Here is a 14,898-nt window from a genome sequence, read left to right on the forward strand (position 1 = left end):
GTTCCCCTCCCGCTTGCGGGTGATCATTGCTTTGACACGCCGTCCGAGGTCTGGGACTGGCTGGAGGACACGGGACGCTGTGATGGCCGACGACCGCAGAGCCAGGAGGCCGCCATGCCACGTGGTAGACGATCCCGCCAGCGCAGAGGGAGGAGGCAGCGGCGCGCGGAGGGGCGAAGCCTGGGAGTGGCTCCCAGCCCGGAGAGGTGCAGGCTGGAACGCCAGGATGCACTGGCAGCGGTGGCCACCCTCGGATCGCCGGACGGCGGGAGTGGAGAGACTGCCCGGGACCGGGGCGATGTGTTGCCTAGCGGCTCCTCATCTCCATCGACTACGATCTCAGACGATCAGCTGTTACCGCTGGTCACCCCGCAGACGGCAGATCTTATGATATAGTATGCGAACACGAAGGACATCTGGGGTCATTGCCAGGGGTACTCCTTGACGATAGGTCCTGCACCCAGCGGATTGACACCTTGCGGCTCCCACCCGAACAGTGATCAGGGGGTGTGAGGCAGACGGGAGGGACATGTTGCTGGACCTCTGGGGGCTGACGGGACTGGTGTACTGGGGTGGGTGCTGTGCCCCTGCCCCTCCGCAGTGGAGTGGCCCCCTGAAGTGGGACCCGCCCGTCCTTGCTGGTTGTGGGGGAGGGGGGGGGGACTCTGCCTCTCCCGGTTAGGTGGTGCGCTTTGAAGTTGAGGGTCCCTTAGCTTAGTATATGCACAGGCACCGTTGTGGAGGTGCACCCGCGCGTAGGGATTCTTATCTGCCTGCCCCCATAGCCGCAATTGGGCTTAGTTACACTTTGTGAGCATTGTTTAATGGTTTGGACGACTACCCGTAGAGGGTATCGCCCTGGCGGTTTAGTTCGCGTGTTTGGCTTGTTCTTGCACACGGTACTATGTTTGTGCATTGTTGTGTTGAAAGGTCTATGTTGCAGCGCTCTCTACATGGTCAGGCGACGGCCCGTTGCTCCCCGCCCCGGAGGGACGCCCTTAGCCCCCGCCACAGACTTACCCTTAGGACTTCCACATGGCTGCAACCAATGTAATTACATGGAATGTTAGGGGCATGCACACACCGGCGCGGATATACTCCGTCTACGCATACATGCAGCGACACGCAGTGGCAATAGCACTCCTGCAGGAGACACACATGACGGCAGTGGAATTGGGCAGGCTGCGCGCGCGCTGGAGGGGGCAGGTATATGGCACTACATGCTCGGCACACGCTAGAGGCACTTTGATATGGGTGAGAGCGGGTACCCCGTTTGTCTGTTTGCAGGCGCTGGTGGATCCTGGGGGGAGGTACTCCTTAGTGCACGGCAGAATAGATGGTCAACAGGTGCTGCTGGGGTACCTCTATGCGCCGAATGTAGAGCAGCCGGCCTACCTCGCCACCCTGTCGTCGGTACTGGCACCGTTTGCTGGCCTCCCCTGGCTCTTGGGAGGAGACTTTAACTCCGTGCTAGATATCCACATGGACCGGTCGTTCCCGCCCCTGCGGGGCACGCAGGTGGGGTCGAACGCCAGAGCCCTTACCGCTTGGCTGTCGCATTGGACTCTCACTGATTTGTGGCGGAATGGCCACCCGGACGAGCGCGTCTATTCATACTATTCAGCGGTACATGGCCTCCACGTCCGGTTGGACAGAGTGGTGGGCACCCCTTCGGTGCTGCCGTGGGTGATCCGTGCGGAATACATGGGTCGGACACATTCGGACCACAATCCCCTCATCCTGGGGCTTCGGTGGCAGCCCGATCGCCCCCCGCTGCCGTCTTGGCGCCTCCAGACAGCGGCACTGGAGGACCCGTAATTTCGGGCCTCCTTGGGCACGGCGGTAGAACAGTATTTCGACCTTAGTGAGGGCTCCACCGATAGCGAGCTGATAGAATGGGCTGCCCATAAAGTATGCGTTAGGGGGCACTGTCTGGGCGCGACCTGGAATATTCGAAAACAGTTGGCACGTGATCTCGCCGCCTTGGAGTCTTGCCTCCTCTCGAGCGAATTGCATGGTGAAGGGGGGGCACTGACTCGGGTCGCTTACTAGCCCTCCGGGCACGCCATGCCGACCTCTTGGAGCGGCTTCGTTGCCTTAATTATGCAGCTCACTCAGCCCGGGTGCACGCTACGTCGGACAGAGCGGGACGACTCTTGGCCTGGCTCATTAGACAGGAGACGGCTCGAATACCGGTCGGGGCAATTACTGGACCGGATGGAACACTGGTCCACACACAGTGGGAAATCCACCAGGCGTTCACGGCGCATTATACCACTCTGTACCGGTCAACGGGGCAGAGGAGTGCGAGCGACCTGGATGAGTTTTTAGAAGCAGGGGAATTGCCCAGGGTTCCGGAGGCGCACCATGCGGCCTTGGAGTGCCCCCCTACGGTAGACGAGATAGGGGAGGCTATTTCCGCTCTGGCTTCGGGGAAGGCGCCGGGGCCGGACGGGCTTCCGGCAGAATACTACAAAGCTTACCGTGAGTCCCTGATCCCGAAGCTTCACAGCCTCTACCTGACGGCACTAGAGGAGGGCACACTGCCAGCATCGCTGAAAGAAGCCTATCTGATTTCCCTGCTGAAACCAGGACGGGACGCCACCCAGCTGGGGTCCTATCGCCCGCTCGCCCTGCTCAACACAGACTATAAAATCTTGGCGAAGATACTGGCGGAGAGACTGGCGCCGGTGGTGCCCACGCTGGTGCACAGCGATCAAAACGGCTTTGTGCCCAAACGCAACACTTCGCTTAATTTGCGGCGGTTTTTTCGGGTGATGGAGGAGAGCACTCGACAATGGCCCAGAGCGGCTGCCTGGTCCTGGATCTGGAGAAAGCCTTTGATTGCCTGGAATGGGGATACCTGGTGTCGACGCTGTCACACTTCGGACTGGGGCTGGGCTTTCTTCAGCTAACGGCTCTTCTGTACAAGGGACCCACGGTGCGCGTGCGTACTGGCCCATATGTCTCGGACCCCATTCAAATCGGCCGAGGTACTAGGCAGGGGTGTCTGCTGTCGCCCCTCCTGTTTGCGCTTGCAATGGAACCGCTAGCGGCGACACTCCGTAGGGACCTGGTGGATGGCATTCCGCTGGGGGACGCTACCCATCAGGTGTCTCTTTACGCGGATGACCTACTGGTATATGTCAGGGATGTGTCTGCTGTTCCGGCGCGGCTGGGCTACATCCTACACGCCTTTGAGCAGCTCTCAGGCCTCCGAGTCAACGCCGCTAAATCCTGTCTGTTCGCCTTCCGAGACGACGTCCAGGATCCTGGTTACCACCTTGGCGGAGTGCGGGTCCAGTGGCAGCCAGACACCTTTCGCTATCTGGGTGTCCAGATATATCGCCGCCCGGCAGATCTGGTGGAGGGTAACCTGGGACGCGCTGTGACAGCGGTCCGAACCAAGATGGTGTTCTGGAGTACGCTTGCCCGATCGGTGACCGGCCGCATAGCACTTGTCAAAATGGTAGTACTGCCGCGTCTGCTGTACTATTTTGCCAACCTCCCGGTGTATCTACCGGTGTCTTTCTTCACGCCCCTCACGCGCTCCCTCCGCGATTTCGTATGGGGAACGGCGCGCCACGGAGTCGCGCTGCCGAAACTGTGTCTTCCCGTGGGCCAGGGTGGGCTAGGGATGCCGAGTCTTGAGCACTACTATCTGGCAGCGCAGCTACAATGGGCGGCCCGCTGGATAGCTGACAGATGCCGTGAAGACACGGCGACGGTGGTGAACCCGCCGCTGGCAGTAACGGAGCTCCTCAGAATCTTTCACCCGACCACGAGCGCGCTCAAGCCCGAACCGCTGCTACTAGTGGTGGCGTATAAATGCTACCGTCGATGTCTCCGGCTGACACGGGCCAGAATCCCATATGCCCCGGCTATTCCTCTGGAGGGTTCCCCCTGCGGGCGAGGCACGCTTGGAACTGCAGAACTCAGGGATTGGCACGCGGCTGATATCCACACATTGGAGGACTTATACCATGAAGGGGACCGTTTGAAACCCTTGCGGCAGAGACGGGGCTGGCACAGGGACAGTTTCTCCGACACCGGGCCCTGATAGAGACGCTGGCGGGCCACTGGGGGGACTTGCGGGAAGAGCCGGAGCAGCACTTAGTGCTGCAATACCTCCATGTTTTGGGCCGAGGGGGGCATCTAATCAAATGGTTTGCTGCGGCTTTGCGGATGCACGCGGCGCCGAGCCTAGGGGGGCTGCGCGAGAGATGGGAGGGGGATCTTGGCCGCCCTATGGTAGATAAAGAGTGGGAGAGGGTGCTGCAGGGGCCGAGGAGGGTACCTCGAAACATGAGATTTCGTCAAATACAGTTCTTTGTCCTGCACAGGGCCTACCTCACGCCGGCTGCCATTAACAAGTATTTTCATCGCGTGGATGCATGCTGCCCCCGCTGCGCAGTGGTTGACGCCGACCTGCTCCACATGCTATGGGGCTGCCCTGCGTTACAGTTGTACTGGCAGGCAGTACATGGGGAGCTCCGTAGGTGTACAGGCCGGGAAATACCATCTGAGTGGCCCACGTACTTATTACATCTCTTTCACCGGCCGCCCCCGGCTAAGGTGGCCTCTCGCTTTCTCGATTTGGGGATCATAGTGGCAAAGCGACTTATCACCAAACGCTGGAAGGCAGACGCGGCGCCACATATGCGAGCATGGCGTAGCTCTTTGCTGGTGTGGGCGAAGGCGGAGGAGGTGGCACTTAGGCGGGAGGAGACACTGGGCCTTAGAATGACGCCCATCGCACCCCAATGGGGGGAGATGCTGCGGACTTTACTGCAATCAGAGGAGGTGGCCCCGGAAGGCAGCGGAAGTGCGCTGTAGAGACTGCGTTAGGCGAAGTGGGGCTGTCCGGCTGGTCGAGATGCTGCGCTAGTGGGCACTGACAGCCCCTTTTAAAACTATTGGGACTAATATTGTCTTGGTTTCTTTTACTTTGCGCCGCATTTCGAACCTTCTCCTACTCAGCAGAGTGCTTGCTGACGTAGGCTCAATTTTCCCTGCTGAAACGACGGGATTGGCCGGTCGCTAGGCCACGCCCACCTCCGTAGCCACGCCCCCTCTGGACCCCTCTGCTATAAAGCATGTGTCCCCACCGGAAGCGCAGCGGACGAGCGCAGCGGGCGCGACGATTGCGCGCCGAAGGCGCGCATAAGGCAAGCCCGTCTGCGCCCGTCCGCGAACGACCGGGGCGCGGGGCAGGACACTCTGGCTCCTCTACCATCGATATAAGCTCTGCTAAGAGAGTGGACCAGCTGAGACTCTGCTACTCTAGCGCGACTCTACACAACTTGGGTAAGACCGCCAACAAACTTTGTTTACATGCCATTGACCCCAACTGTATCCCGCAACACTGTCACATATGTAACTACTCCCCCAGCAAGGCTCCTCTATATAAGGCCCCTACACCCAAACTCAAAATGCTGCTGCTAAATTGTAGATCGATGGTAAAACACAAGACGGAATTGCGAGAGATACTACAGTCACAAGATTATGATGTGCTGTTTCTCACAGAAACATGGTTAGACGATTCTTCAGCCCCTGACATCGTAGAGGCGATACCTTTGAGTTATAGCCTTTTAAGAATCGACAGACCTAAACTACGTGGAGGTGGAATTGCATTAATTTGCAAAAAGGAATTACAATGCACACTCACTGACACTGCTAATACTCATAGCGAATGTGGGACCTTCTCAATAAAAATGACCCCATTGATGACCATTACCGGCCTTCTTATATATCGTCCCCCTGGAAACGCAACTTCTTTCTGTAACCAGCTTATAGAATCAGCTACTCAATTAGCGATAAAACATCATAACTTCATGATTTTAGGTGATCTGAATCTTCATCTGGAAGATAACAATGCTAAAGAAGCCCAAATACTTAGAACTGCTTTACAGGCGATAGGAGTAACACTGCTATCAAATTCCCCCACGCATCAACAGGGACATCTTCTTGATCCAGTCTTTTCTACCTGGGAGGACATTGAAATACTCCCCCCTACACCTATCATATGGTCTGACCACCACCTGATCACTTTTTATATTCCCATTAACAAGAGTAAGCTAGCCCCCAACAAACCCCTGTTCACTAAACGACGAAACTGGAAAAACTACACCCCGGAACGTATGGTCAGTGAATTACAGAAACACACCCCGCCAATAGGACTCTCCTTACAAGATACCTGGAAGAATTATGAAACATGGCTAAGCAAGGCACTCGATACTATTGCACCGTGGACGTCCAAACCCCCCGTTAGAAGAACCAAATCTGAACCCTGGTACACGGAAAAATTAAAACTTGCGAAATCACACTGTAAAGTGACAGAACGCAAGTGGAGGAAAAATTACTCCCGTGAGCTTAAGGAACTATATAAACTAGAGCTAAAATCATACCAGAAAATGGTTAGAGAGGAGAAAAGTTCCTTTTACCAGACAAGAATTGAAGAGGCCACTAACCCCATGAAAGAACTTTTTAGCATTTATAAGGAACTTACAAACACCACTACCCTAGATATGCAGGACACATATTCTGATGACATATGCGATCAGATAGCTGACTTCTTTGTCAATAAAGTCGAGAAAATACATGCCACTTTTTCAAACCATGTCATAGAAGGGAAAGAACCACTCCTTACCCAAAAAACCACGCTCACACGCTTCATCACTCCTGACAAAGAAAAGTTGATCAGCATTATCACTAGTATCCATTCAGGATCCCCTAATGATGTGTGCCCTTTAGGTAAAATTAAAGACATCATGAACAACGGTCTCATTGATCAAATCAGACACTTGATCACTTTGTCCTTTCAAGAATGCTACGTCCCAGAAGCATGGAAGACAGCACAAGTCATCCCTCTCAAAAAAAAACCTAACATTCCGGTTACTCAATATCAAAATCTTAGACCCATCTCCCTCTTGCCACAATGCGCTAAGATTATAGAAAAAATAGTCAATAAACAACTGATGACTTTTCTAGAAGAAGGAAACATACTTCATCCGACACAATCTGGTTTTAGACCTGGATACTCCACGGAGTCGGCGGTTCTTTACTCCACAGAGTGCATTCGCAAGATGGTAGATGAGGGGGAGACAGCTGCACTTGTCATGCTTGACTTAAGTGCAGCTTTCGACACTGTGCTTCATGACACCCTGTTGTCCCGACTATCAGACATTGGAGTAAGGGATCATGCCCTTGCCTGGTTTAAATCTTTTCTCTCCAAAAGATCATTCCATATACATTGCCCACCCTTCAAATCATCTTCTCGCGACATCAGCTATGGGGTCCCTCAGGGCTCTAGTTTGAGCCCTACCCTGTTTAACATCTATATGGAACCCCTAGCTCGAGTCGTAGAGAATTTTGGGGTGGGCATTGTCAGTTATGCTGACGACACCCAGCTCATGTTCAAACTCACCCCAGACAGCGAAAAATTTGCCACCAATTTTTCTAGCTGCATGGCAGCGGTCGCCACCTGGATGGATAATAACTGCCTCCGTTTGAATGGCGACAAAACGGAGGTGCTAGTGGTAGGGAATAAAACCTCCATATGGTCCCAGGCTTGGTGGCCTACTACTCTGGGCGATTGCCCCCACCCAGTCGAAAGGGTCAAAAACCTAGGAATAATGATTGACTCGGATTTGTCGGGAAGAACACAAGTCAATAAAACTATTGGCAAATGTATGGGCACGTTAAAAATCTTACGTAAGACTATTGATCTTGTTCCCATTGAAGCAAGGAAAACGTTAGTGCATGCACTGATAACGCCCCACCTGGATTATGGAAACGTTCTCCTTTTAGGTGCGAACCAAAAACAACTGCACCAGCTTCAATGCATTCAAAATGCGGCTGCCCGCATGGTACTAGGTCTACCAAAAAGAACATCCGCTACAGCAACCTTGTCCAAGCTTCACTGGCTTCCAGTTAGAGAAAGAATCAGATTTAAGGCTCTCTGCTATGCCCACAGAATTGCACACAACAAAGGACCCACTTATTTGAGAAATCTTCTAACTATCCACCGCCCTACCAGAAACCTCAGATCCTCGGGTATGTCACAATTCAAACTTCCCCGGATCAATAGAGCAAGACTGGGCGGTCGCTCCTTTAGTTTTCTTGGAGCAAAGCATTGGAATGCCCTGCCAGTTCATCTGAGAATGGAACCATCAGAAATTCCCTTTAGAGCTAAACTAAAAACTCATCTCTTCCCTTATTAACATCTCCCTGTCTCTCTGTCTCGGTGAGCTGTAAGGAGTTTTTTGTCAGCAATTAGCGCGGGGATACACAGTTGTGCAGCCATGCGCTTTATAAAACGCTTTATTATTATTATTATTATTTAGTGTGTTAGGCAGACCTTAAAGTGAGGACAGTGCATGCCAAGGATCGAATCTTAGTGCTTGAACCGGTCCTGGTGGGGGGGGCTGGGGGGGTCGGAACTTGCCGGGGCAGGGGATCAACAGGGGAGGGCCGTCTAGATTAGAACCTGCGAGCTGCTGTTGGTAGTTGTTTTAGTTGCTAGGCTGTTGAGAAGACGGCCACCCGGTTATTGAACGAGGAGTTTAGCACTGTTTGTATAACTGTTTGGGGATGCACCGGGATTAGCACGTAACAAGTACAGGAGTTGGTGAGCAGATGCTCTCCGCTAGGTCTGTAGCCATAGCATCACGCGTGGAGATAGATGTGTTCAGAGCCCCGCCGGCTGTAAAGTCGGGCGCTGTTACTCCCTTTCCGGATGATGTACTATGGCCAGAATACAGGTGTTGTGCACTGAAACTTCGCCCCATGATATATGTTACGATGCTCGTTGATTTCATATGATGTAATATGTGATGCTACCTGCAAACTCAATAAACAGATTTCTAAATAAATCAAAGACCAATTGCAGTTAGCCTTGGTGAACGGTTCACACTGGAAAATGTCCATTGCTGACATGCTGTGGGCAGTTAGGACTACCCCTCATGTCAGTACAGGCATATTCCTTTTCACTCTTCTCTGGGGGAGAGTTGCGGGTTCCAAGTTAAACAGAGACTGGAGGTCTAGAAAGGAGGTTGATCAGTGTAAATTAGGCAAAGTAGCTGATGTGAGATCGGTGGTACAATCTAAATATGCAACTTTTTCAAGGACGGTTTCCCCGGTTTGTGTTGGTGACTGGGTGAGAACCAAGAAGCCTGGTTTTGTTCACAAGGGGACTTCTCGGTTCTCAGCTCCGGTAAAAGTGAGGGAGGTGAAAGACCAGGTGGTAGTGCTAGAGAATGGGAAAACGTGGAACAAATGTGCTGTCTCAGTGGTACCGAAAATCCAAAGTTGTGTTTGTTTGTGAGAAGATGGGTGTACATTCTGATTATACTACCACTGATGCAATTCCTTCCGGAATGGGAGTCTGTCTGTATCGCACCACTTCCAGGAAGATTCCTACCAGGGTAAGAGCTGCTCCTGTCAAGTTTCAATATTATGTCCTGCATTGATTTATGCTTTACTTGCCCTTTTGGTTAACGTTTTGTTTTAATTATCTCAGATTGTTCTGTTTCTTTTCCTTGTGAAGGAAGGGGGTGTGTTGGGCATCTGGAATGTTCCGTCTCTGTTGTTTTCTGCTAGTGGTTATTCCTTGCGTGGAACACAGAATTTGGGGTTTCGACAGTTGTTGCCGGGGAGCTGTGAAGATGGGACATAATAAATGAAGTGCTCTACGTACGACTTTGTACTTCTTTGCACACTCCATTCAGATTTCTGGCAGTGTCCCATTACCCTGGCCACCTTCTGGCATGATGAGTGTCCCGCCCCTCTTCTCGGCCCCCGGCACTTACCAAGCTGTGTCTCGTTTCCTGGGCACAAAACTGGACCGCTCTCCGGATCGGGCCTGCACCTCCGGCGTAATCTTGATGATGAACCCGGTCCGCCCATCCAGTCGGGCCCCAATGACTCCACCGCCAGTGCTCCCCCCATGCTGCCGTCGCAGAGGGGGGAGATGGGGCCTTACACAGCCTGTGGCAACTCCGGCTATCTAACAGACCTATCATGTGGTGTGGGCAGGCCGTCCGGCTTCCCTCTGTCAAGCCGTTCATGTGACTTTGGCTCTACTACTCCCTCAGTTCTCAACAGGGGCCGCCGGAACACCGCAGCACAGGTCCCACCTCCAGCTGCAGCTCTCCAATGCTGGACCCAATCTGCCAGGGGTGCCGGGCAGGAAGGTGCAGTGTGAGGCTTCTCCCAGGGGTGATCCTTAGCCCCCGGCGTGGTCCTGCCAGCAACCCAGGCGTCGCTTCTAACATCAGGGCGCTAGCTGTTTCCCTGTAATCGGAAGCCTGCACGCCATCAGACTCTGGTCGCAAGGAGAATATAGACGTTCACAGCAATCAAAAGATGTAAATCAAGAAATACATGTATGTCATCAGCAATATGATAAAGACTTTAAAATGAAAAAAACAATAAACATTTCTCAGTATCTCAATTAAGTATATACAATTATGTCACTGAACTGAGTAACATTTATTGAAAGTAATATATTTTTTTAACCTGAAACATTGAAGAATTCCCCCATGCCCTCACAACAGTGTCATGAGTTACCCAAAAATGTCAGTTTATCATGTTCTGTAATTTTTATAGCCTATATTGTTTTTAAATGTAAAGCAAGATTAGTTTATATTAACCTTTTTACAAGTGAGGTTTTTATAGCACACAGACCTGTACTGAATTACTTCTCAATTGAATGGTTAAAAGAACAATAATACATAGTGAAGTAAAGACGCTTTTTATTTTTATGTGGGATTTTCTGTTTTGAATGTTTTCACAGAGAATGAAGTTCAAACATAGCGACTCAATATGCCTGTCAGAAATCATGCTGTACTTGGCAAGTGCATCATTGAAGAGCTGTAACCTAAAATGCTGTCTTTCTGGGGGCTCTGATACCCTTTGGTTTTGTTAATTATTTTATTGCGGTTTCTTAAAGTTCTTCCTTTTCTCAAGTCGGGTGAGCTAGTAGTAACATTGACATACAATAGCATCTCCTGCCTTCCCGTACTCTGCTGGCTCTCCTGGCTTGATAAACAGAACAATTGTATTGTCCCCTGTGTCCAACCCACTACAAAGTCTGGGGGGGTGGATACATCCACCTTGCATTTCCTTCACCCATGTCCAGAGGAGCATCTTAGTGCTTAAGAGCACTAAGATGATGCCTGGTGATACAAGTGCTGCACAGAGCGACTACCTCCCTCCAGGTCATTGCGGACACTGTTTTCTATCATGGCTTTCTGTGTGATAGCCTAATGGATTGTGGTTGTTATAGTTTGGCATTGCTGCTACTGAACTAATTAGACTAACACACTTGTAATCAGTGATTTGTAGGTGTAAGATGTAGGACTGGAGACTTCAAAAAGGAACGGTCTTTTCATCTTTATAGCTTTTATGAAGGATAAGTGGCTCTAAAGTCCTCTGAAATAAAACACAAGTTTGTTCCATAATTTGGTACCAAGCACTCTCATGAAACCGCCCTCCACACTCAATGTAGCGTGAATTATGAAGCAACAAACAGTACTTGGGGCAGAGAGGGCAAGCAGATCAGTATCTTACAGTTCTACAGTCAAGAATGGTTGAATCCACAGAAAGCTTTGTGCAGAAAGCACAGTACCGTAAAGTGGACTTTTTATCCCAATGGAAGTCATTGAATATTTTTCTTTGCTTCTGGCACATGGTCAACACTTCTTTTCATAAATGGCGTAACGCGGGCAGACTAAAATTTATTTTATTTATTTTTCTCTTTCCTAGGAGAGCATATTGATTACTGTGGATATGCGGTGCTTCCCATGGCAATTGAACAAGATATTCTGGCAGCTGTTGCACCCCTGGAAAGGAATGTCATCTGCTTGGCTAACACCAATCCCATATACCTGTAAGTGAACTATGTTGGGAATTGTATTTATTTGTACAGTAAAAATGGCTCAAAACATACGCACTAAAGGTAGACAGCAGATTTTTTTTAAAGGGAGAAATCAAATGAGCAAAAAACGAATGATCAGAGACGTCCAGAAACTATTTTTTTAGACATGGATTTGTAAGTTGTCATGTCTCTTAGGGACACAGCTTTGAAAGGTTCACACCACCATTGTGAGTGAACTAGGCTGTAATTATAGCTCAATAGCTTGACAACTTACACTTCACCTCAATGCAATTTTCTACACTAATCTCAGAGAAAAAAAGAGTTAAAGTTTTTTGAGAAGGAATGTATTTTGTAAATCTAACATAAGTAAAAATCATATGCTCTAGAAACCAGTCTAGAAGAGAGTCGGCTTCCTTAGGTAATTGGCTGGGAGCATGGCTTAGCAAGCAGCACTTGAAGGCATGACCTGCCAACGTATTGGCTTTTTGGGGCTATGAGTATATAAACAATTTGAAGCACTCTATTAACATTACGTAGGGGCTTATTTTGAATCACAAAGTAATTTGCTGCAGTAGTACAGGACCCAGTAGATACGGATATCACAGAGTACCGTGAGACTTGATGCAGTATTACAGTGTGATTCCACATGTCATATCTCAGGGATAAAATAAACAAAGTCAAAAAAATATGATGAGATCTACACAAGTTACTCCACCCAAGACTCTCCTGGTTGTCTATTTTTCAGAAATGGCTTGGTTTGGTAGTTTTCCCTGGGTGGCAACTGAGTAGAGGCCCAAAATAAACAGTTACCATATTACAAAGAAAGGGTTATTTTTGAGTGGAAAACGTGATCTGTCCATGGTGCGTATTGGGTCCTTTCTTGTCGCGAGTAATATGCCCACGCACAGAAGTCCGGTACCATTTTTATCCGGAGACATGTGGGAACACATCATAGTAGAACATTTGTTATTCCTAATTAGATTTCTTTGCATTTGTTGCTTTCAAATGTAAGCTCGTACTCCGTAAACTTTAAAAATAATAAAGGAATAAAACTACTTTTCCCTACCTTTACAGACTTAGCTAAACTGCCTCATTCCTTCCTATGCACTTATAAAACATTAGTACACTACATTTCTCCTTAAAACCCAGATCGCAAACTAAGTGTGGGGAAAACAATATGGTTGCCTTTTACTTTTGTAACCACTTTCATTACTAATTCATATACTATGTTATAATCCGCGTGTGCCGTTATACTGCGAAATTATCACTACGTTTTTCTGTCTTAGACCTTTAAAAATACACAACCAATTCAGATCAAATAAAAAGGATAATTTACACCCCATAATGTATATTTCTACCAAATTTCATTAAAATCTGTTCAGCCATTGTGCCTCTATGTCGGAGTAAAAAGTCTGTGGAAAATACTTTGGGGGGGAAAATGTGTATTGGGACCCCTATTTTCTTTGCACACCCTTAACTAATCAACAATGTAGAAAACAATGTAGAAAAAGGAATAGGTCTGCAAAGGTTCGTGGAGATTTGTCAAACAGTTGCAAAGTTCTTACCAAGCAAAATCAGAGGAATTTCTATCTCTGAGAATCCTAACTACCTAAAGAGGGGCTACTGCTACTCTAATTACACACACACTCATACCCATACACAACCATGGTCCAAACCCACACCCCATCCCACCCCATCCCACCCCTGAGGAAGACAAGGCCGGGAGCCCGTTAGGGGTAGAGCGCCAGAGCTGGGCGAGCCAGCCGTACACACCGGGAACCAGTGGTGATTCATCTCTCCTTGCAAGAAACGCTCTGATTTATTCTGCAGTACATTGCAAGGAGAAAAAATGGAATACAAACATATGAATGATCATACATTAAATGAAATCAAGCCCAAGTGGTCATACCAGGAATACTGTAGCTGTAGAATGAATGGTTACAACAATTTAAAACTGTTGATGCAACCCAAACCCTAGGTAGTGCGTAGATAGATCCATTATGTTCATGTCTAGCCAAACAAAGTATAACGGGTGCCAAGGTGCACACAGTCATAGCAAAAGTCCTCTGTAGGTGGTGAATACTCTGGGAATAAAGTCCTAATTAAACAGCATTCTAGACAGTGCCACAGTGTTACATGATAGAAAGAAAGAGAAGATGTGGAAAATAAATCTCCTATTTGATGTGTGAAGAACACCGCAGTGTCTAGAAAAGGGTAGGTGGGATATAAATACTATATACATTAAAAAAAAATATACATACCCTGAAAAAAACAAAGGTTACAGGGACTTCATAGTTAGGAAATAACATTAAAAACATAGAAATTCACAGAAAAATCAATGGGGATAGTTAGGTTCACATTTTACATGTAAAAAACCATAGAAATACAGCAGTTAGAGTTATCTCAAGTAACTATAACTTGTGCTCTAAGGTAAGTATAACTTGCTCCCCCATCATGCACAGTTTTTTCATCAATAATTTCACAGAAAATGTTGGAGTGATATTATCAATGATGTTATAGTAAAATGTTATGAGTGATGTAATATGTCGGGTAATTAGCAATGCATGGCAAGGGTGCAAATTATAATTACCTTAGGACGAGTTATAGTTAATTGAGAAATCTAATTCTAACTGCTGAATTTCTATGAATTTGTGCATGTAAAATGTGAACCCAACAATAAAGTCCCTGTAACCTTTGTTTTTTAGTGAATTTCGAAGGTTTTTAAAATTATATTTCCTAACTATAACGTCCCTGTAACCCTTGTTTTTTTGGTGAATTTCTACGCTTTTTCAATGCTGTTTCCTAACTATAATGTCCATGTAACCTTTGGGGTTTTTTCAGTGAATTTCTATGTTTTTTTAACTAGCAGTCACCTTTGCAGAGTTGTGGAGAAAGGGAGCTGGGCCTCTGACCAGCTCTCAGGAATTCTGCTGTGTAGGACTTACAGGTGGTATTAGGAGGGCTTCTTGGCCCCCAAGGTCCCTCTGGAGCCAAGGGGACATTATCCCCCACCTAGTTTT

The 14,898-nt window shown here is 48.8% G+C and overlaps 1 protein-coding gene across 2 annotated transcripts in view; it reads left to right on the forward strand.

Moving 5' to 3' along the window:
• GALK2 (galactokinase 2) overlaps positions 1-14,898 on the forward strand; it is a 1,202,443-nt gene that overhangs the window by 117,294 nt on the left and 1,070,251 nt on the right. For both annotated transcript variants that reach the window (XM_085644227.1, XM_085644226.1), the window contains one exon: positions 11,767-11,890. In XM_085644227.1, coding sequence (XP_085500353.1) covers positions 11,767-11,890 — 124 coding nt within the window. The remainder of the gene's footprint in view (positions 1-11,766; positions 11,891-14,898) is intronic.

This window comes from Triturus cristatus, chromosome 3_1, assembly GCF_964204655.1.
Source record: "Triturus cristatus chromosome 3_1, aTriCri1.1, whole genome shotgun sequence".
In the NCBI taxonomy this organism is placed as follows: domain Eukaryota; kingdom Metazoa; phylum Chordata; class Amphibia; order Caudata; family Salamandridae; genus Triturus; species Triturus cristatus.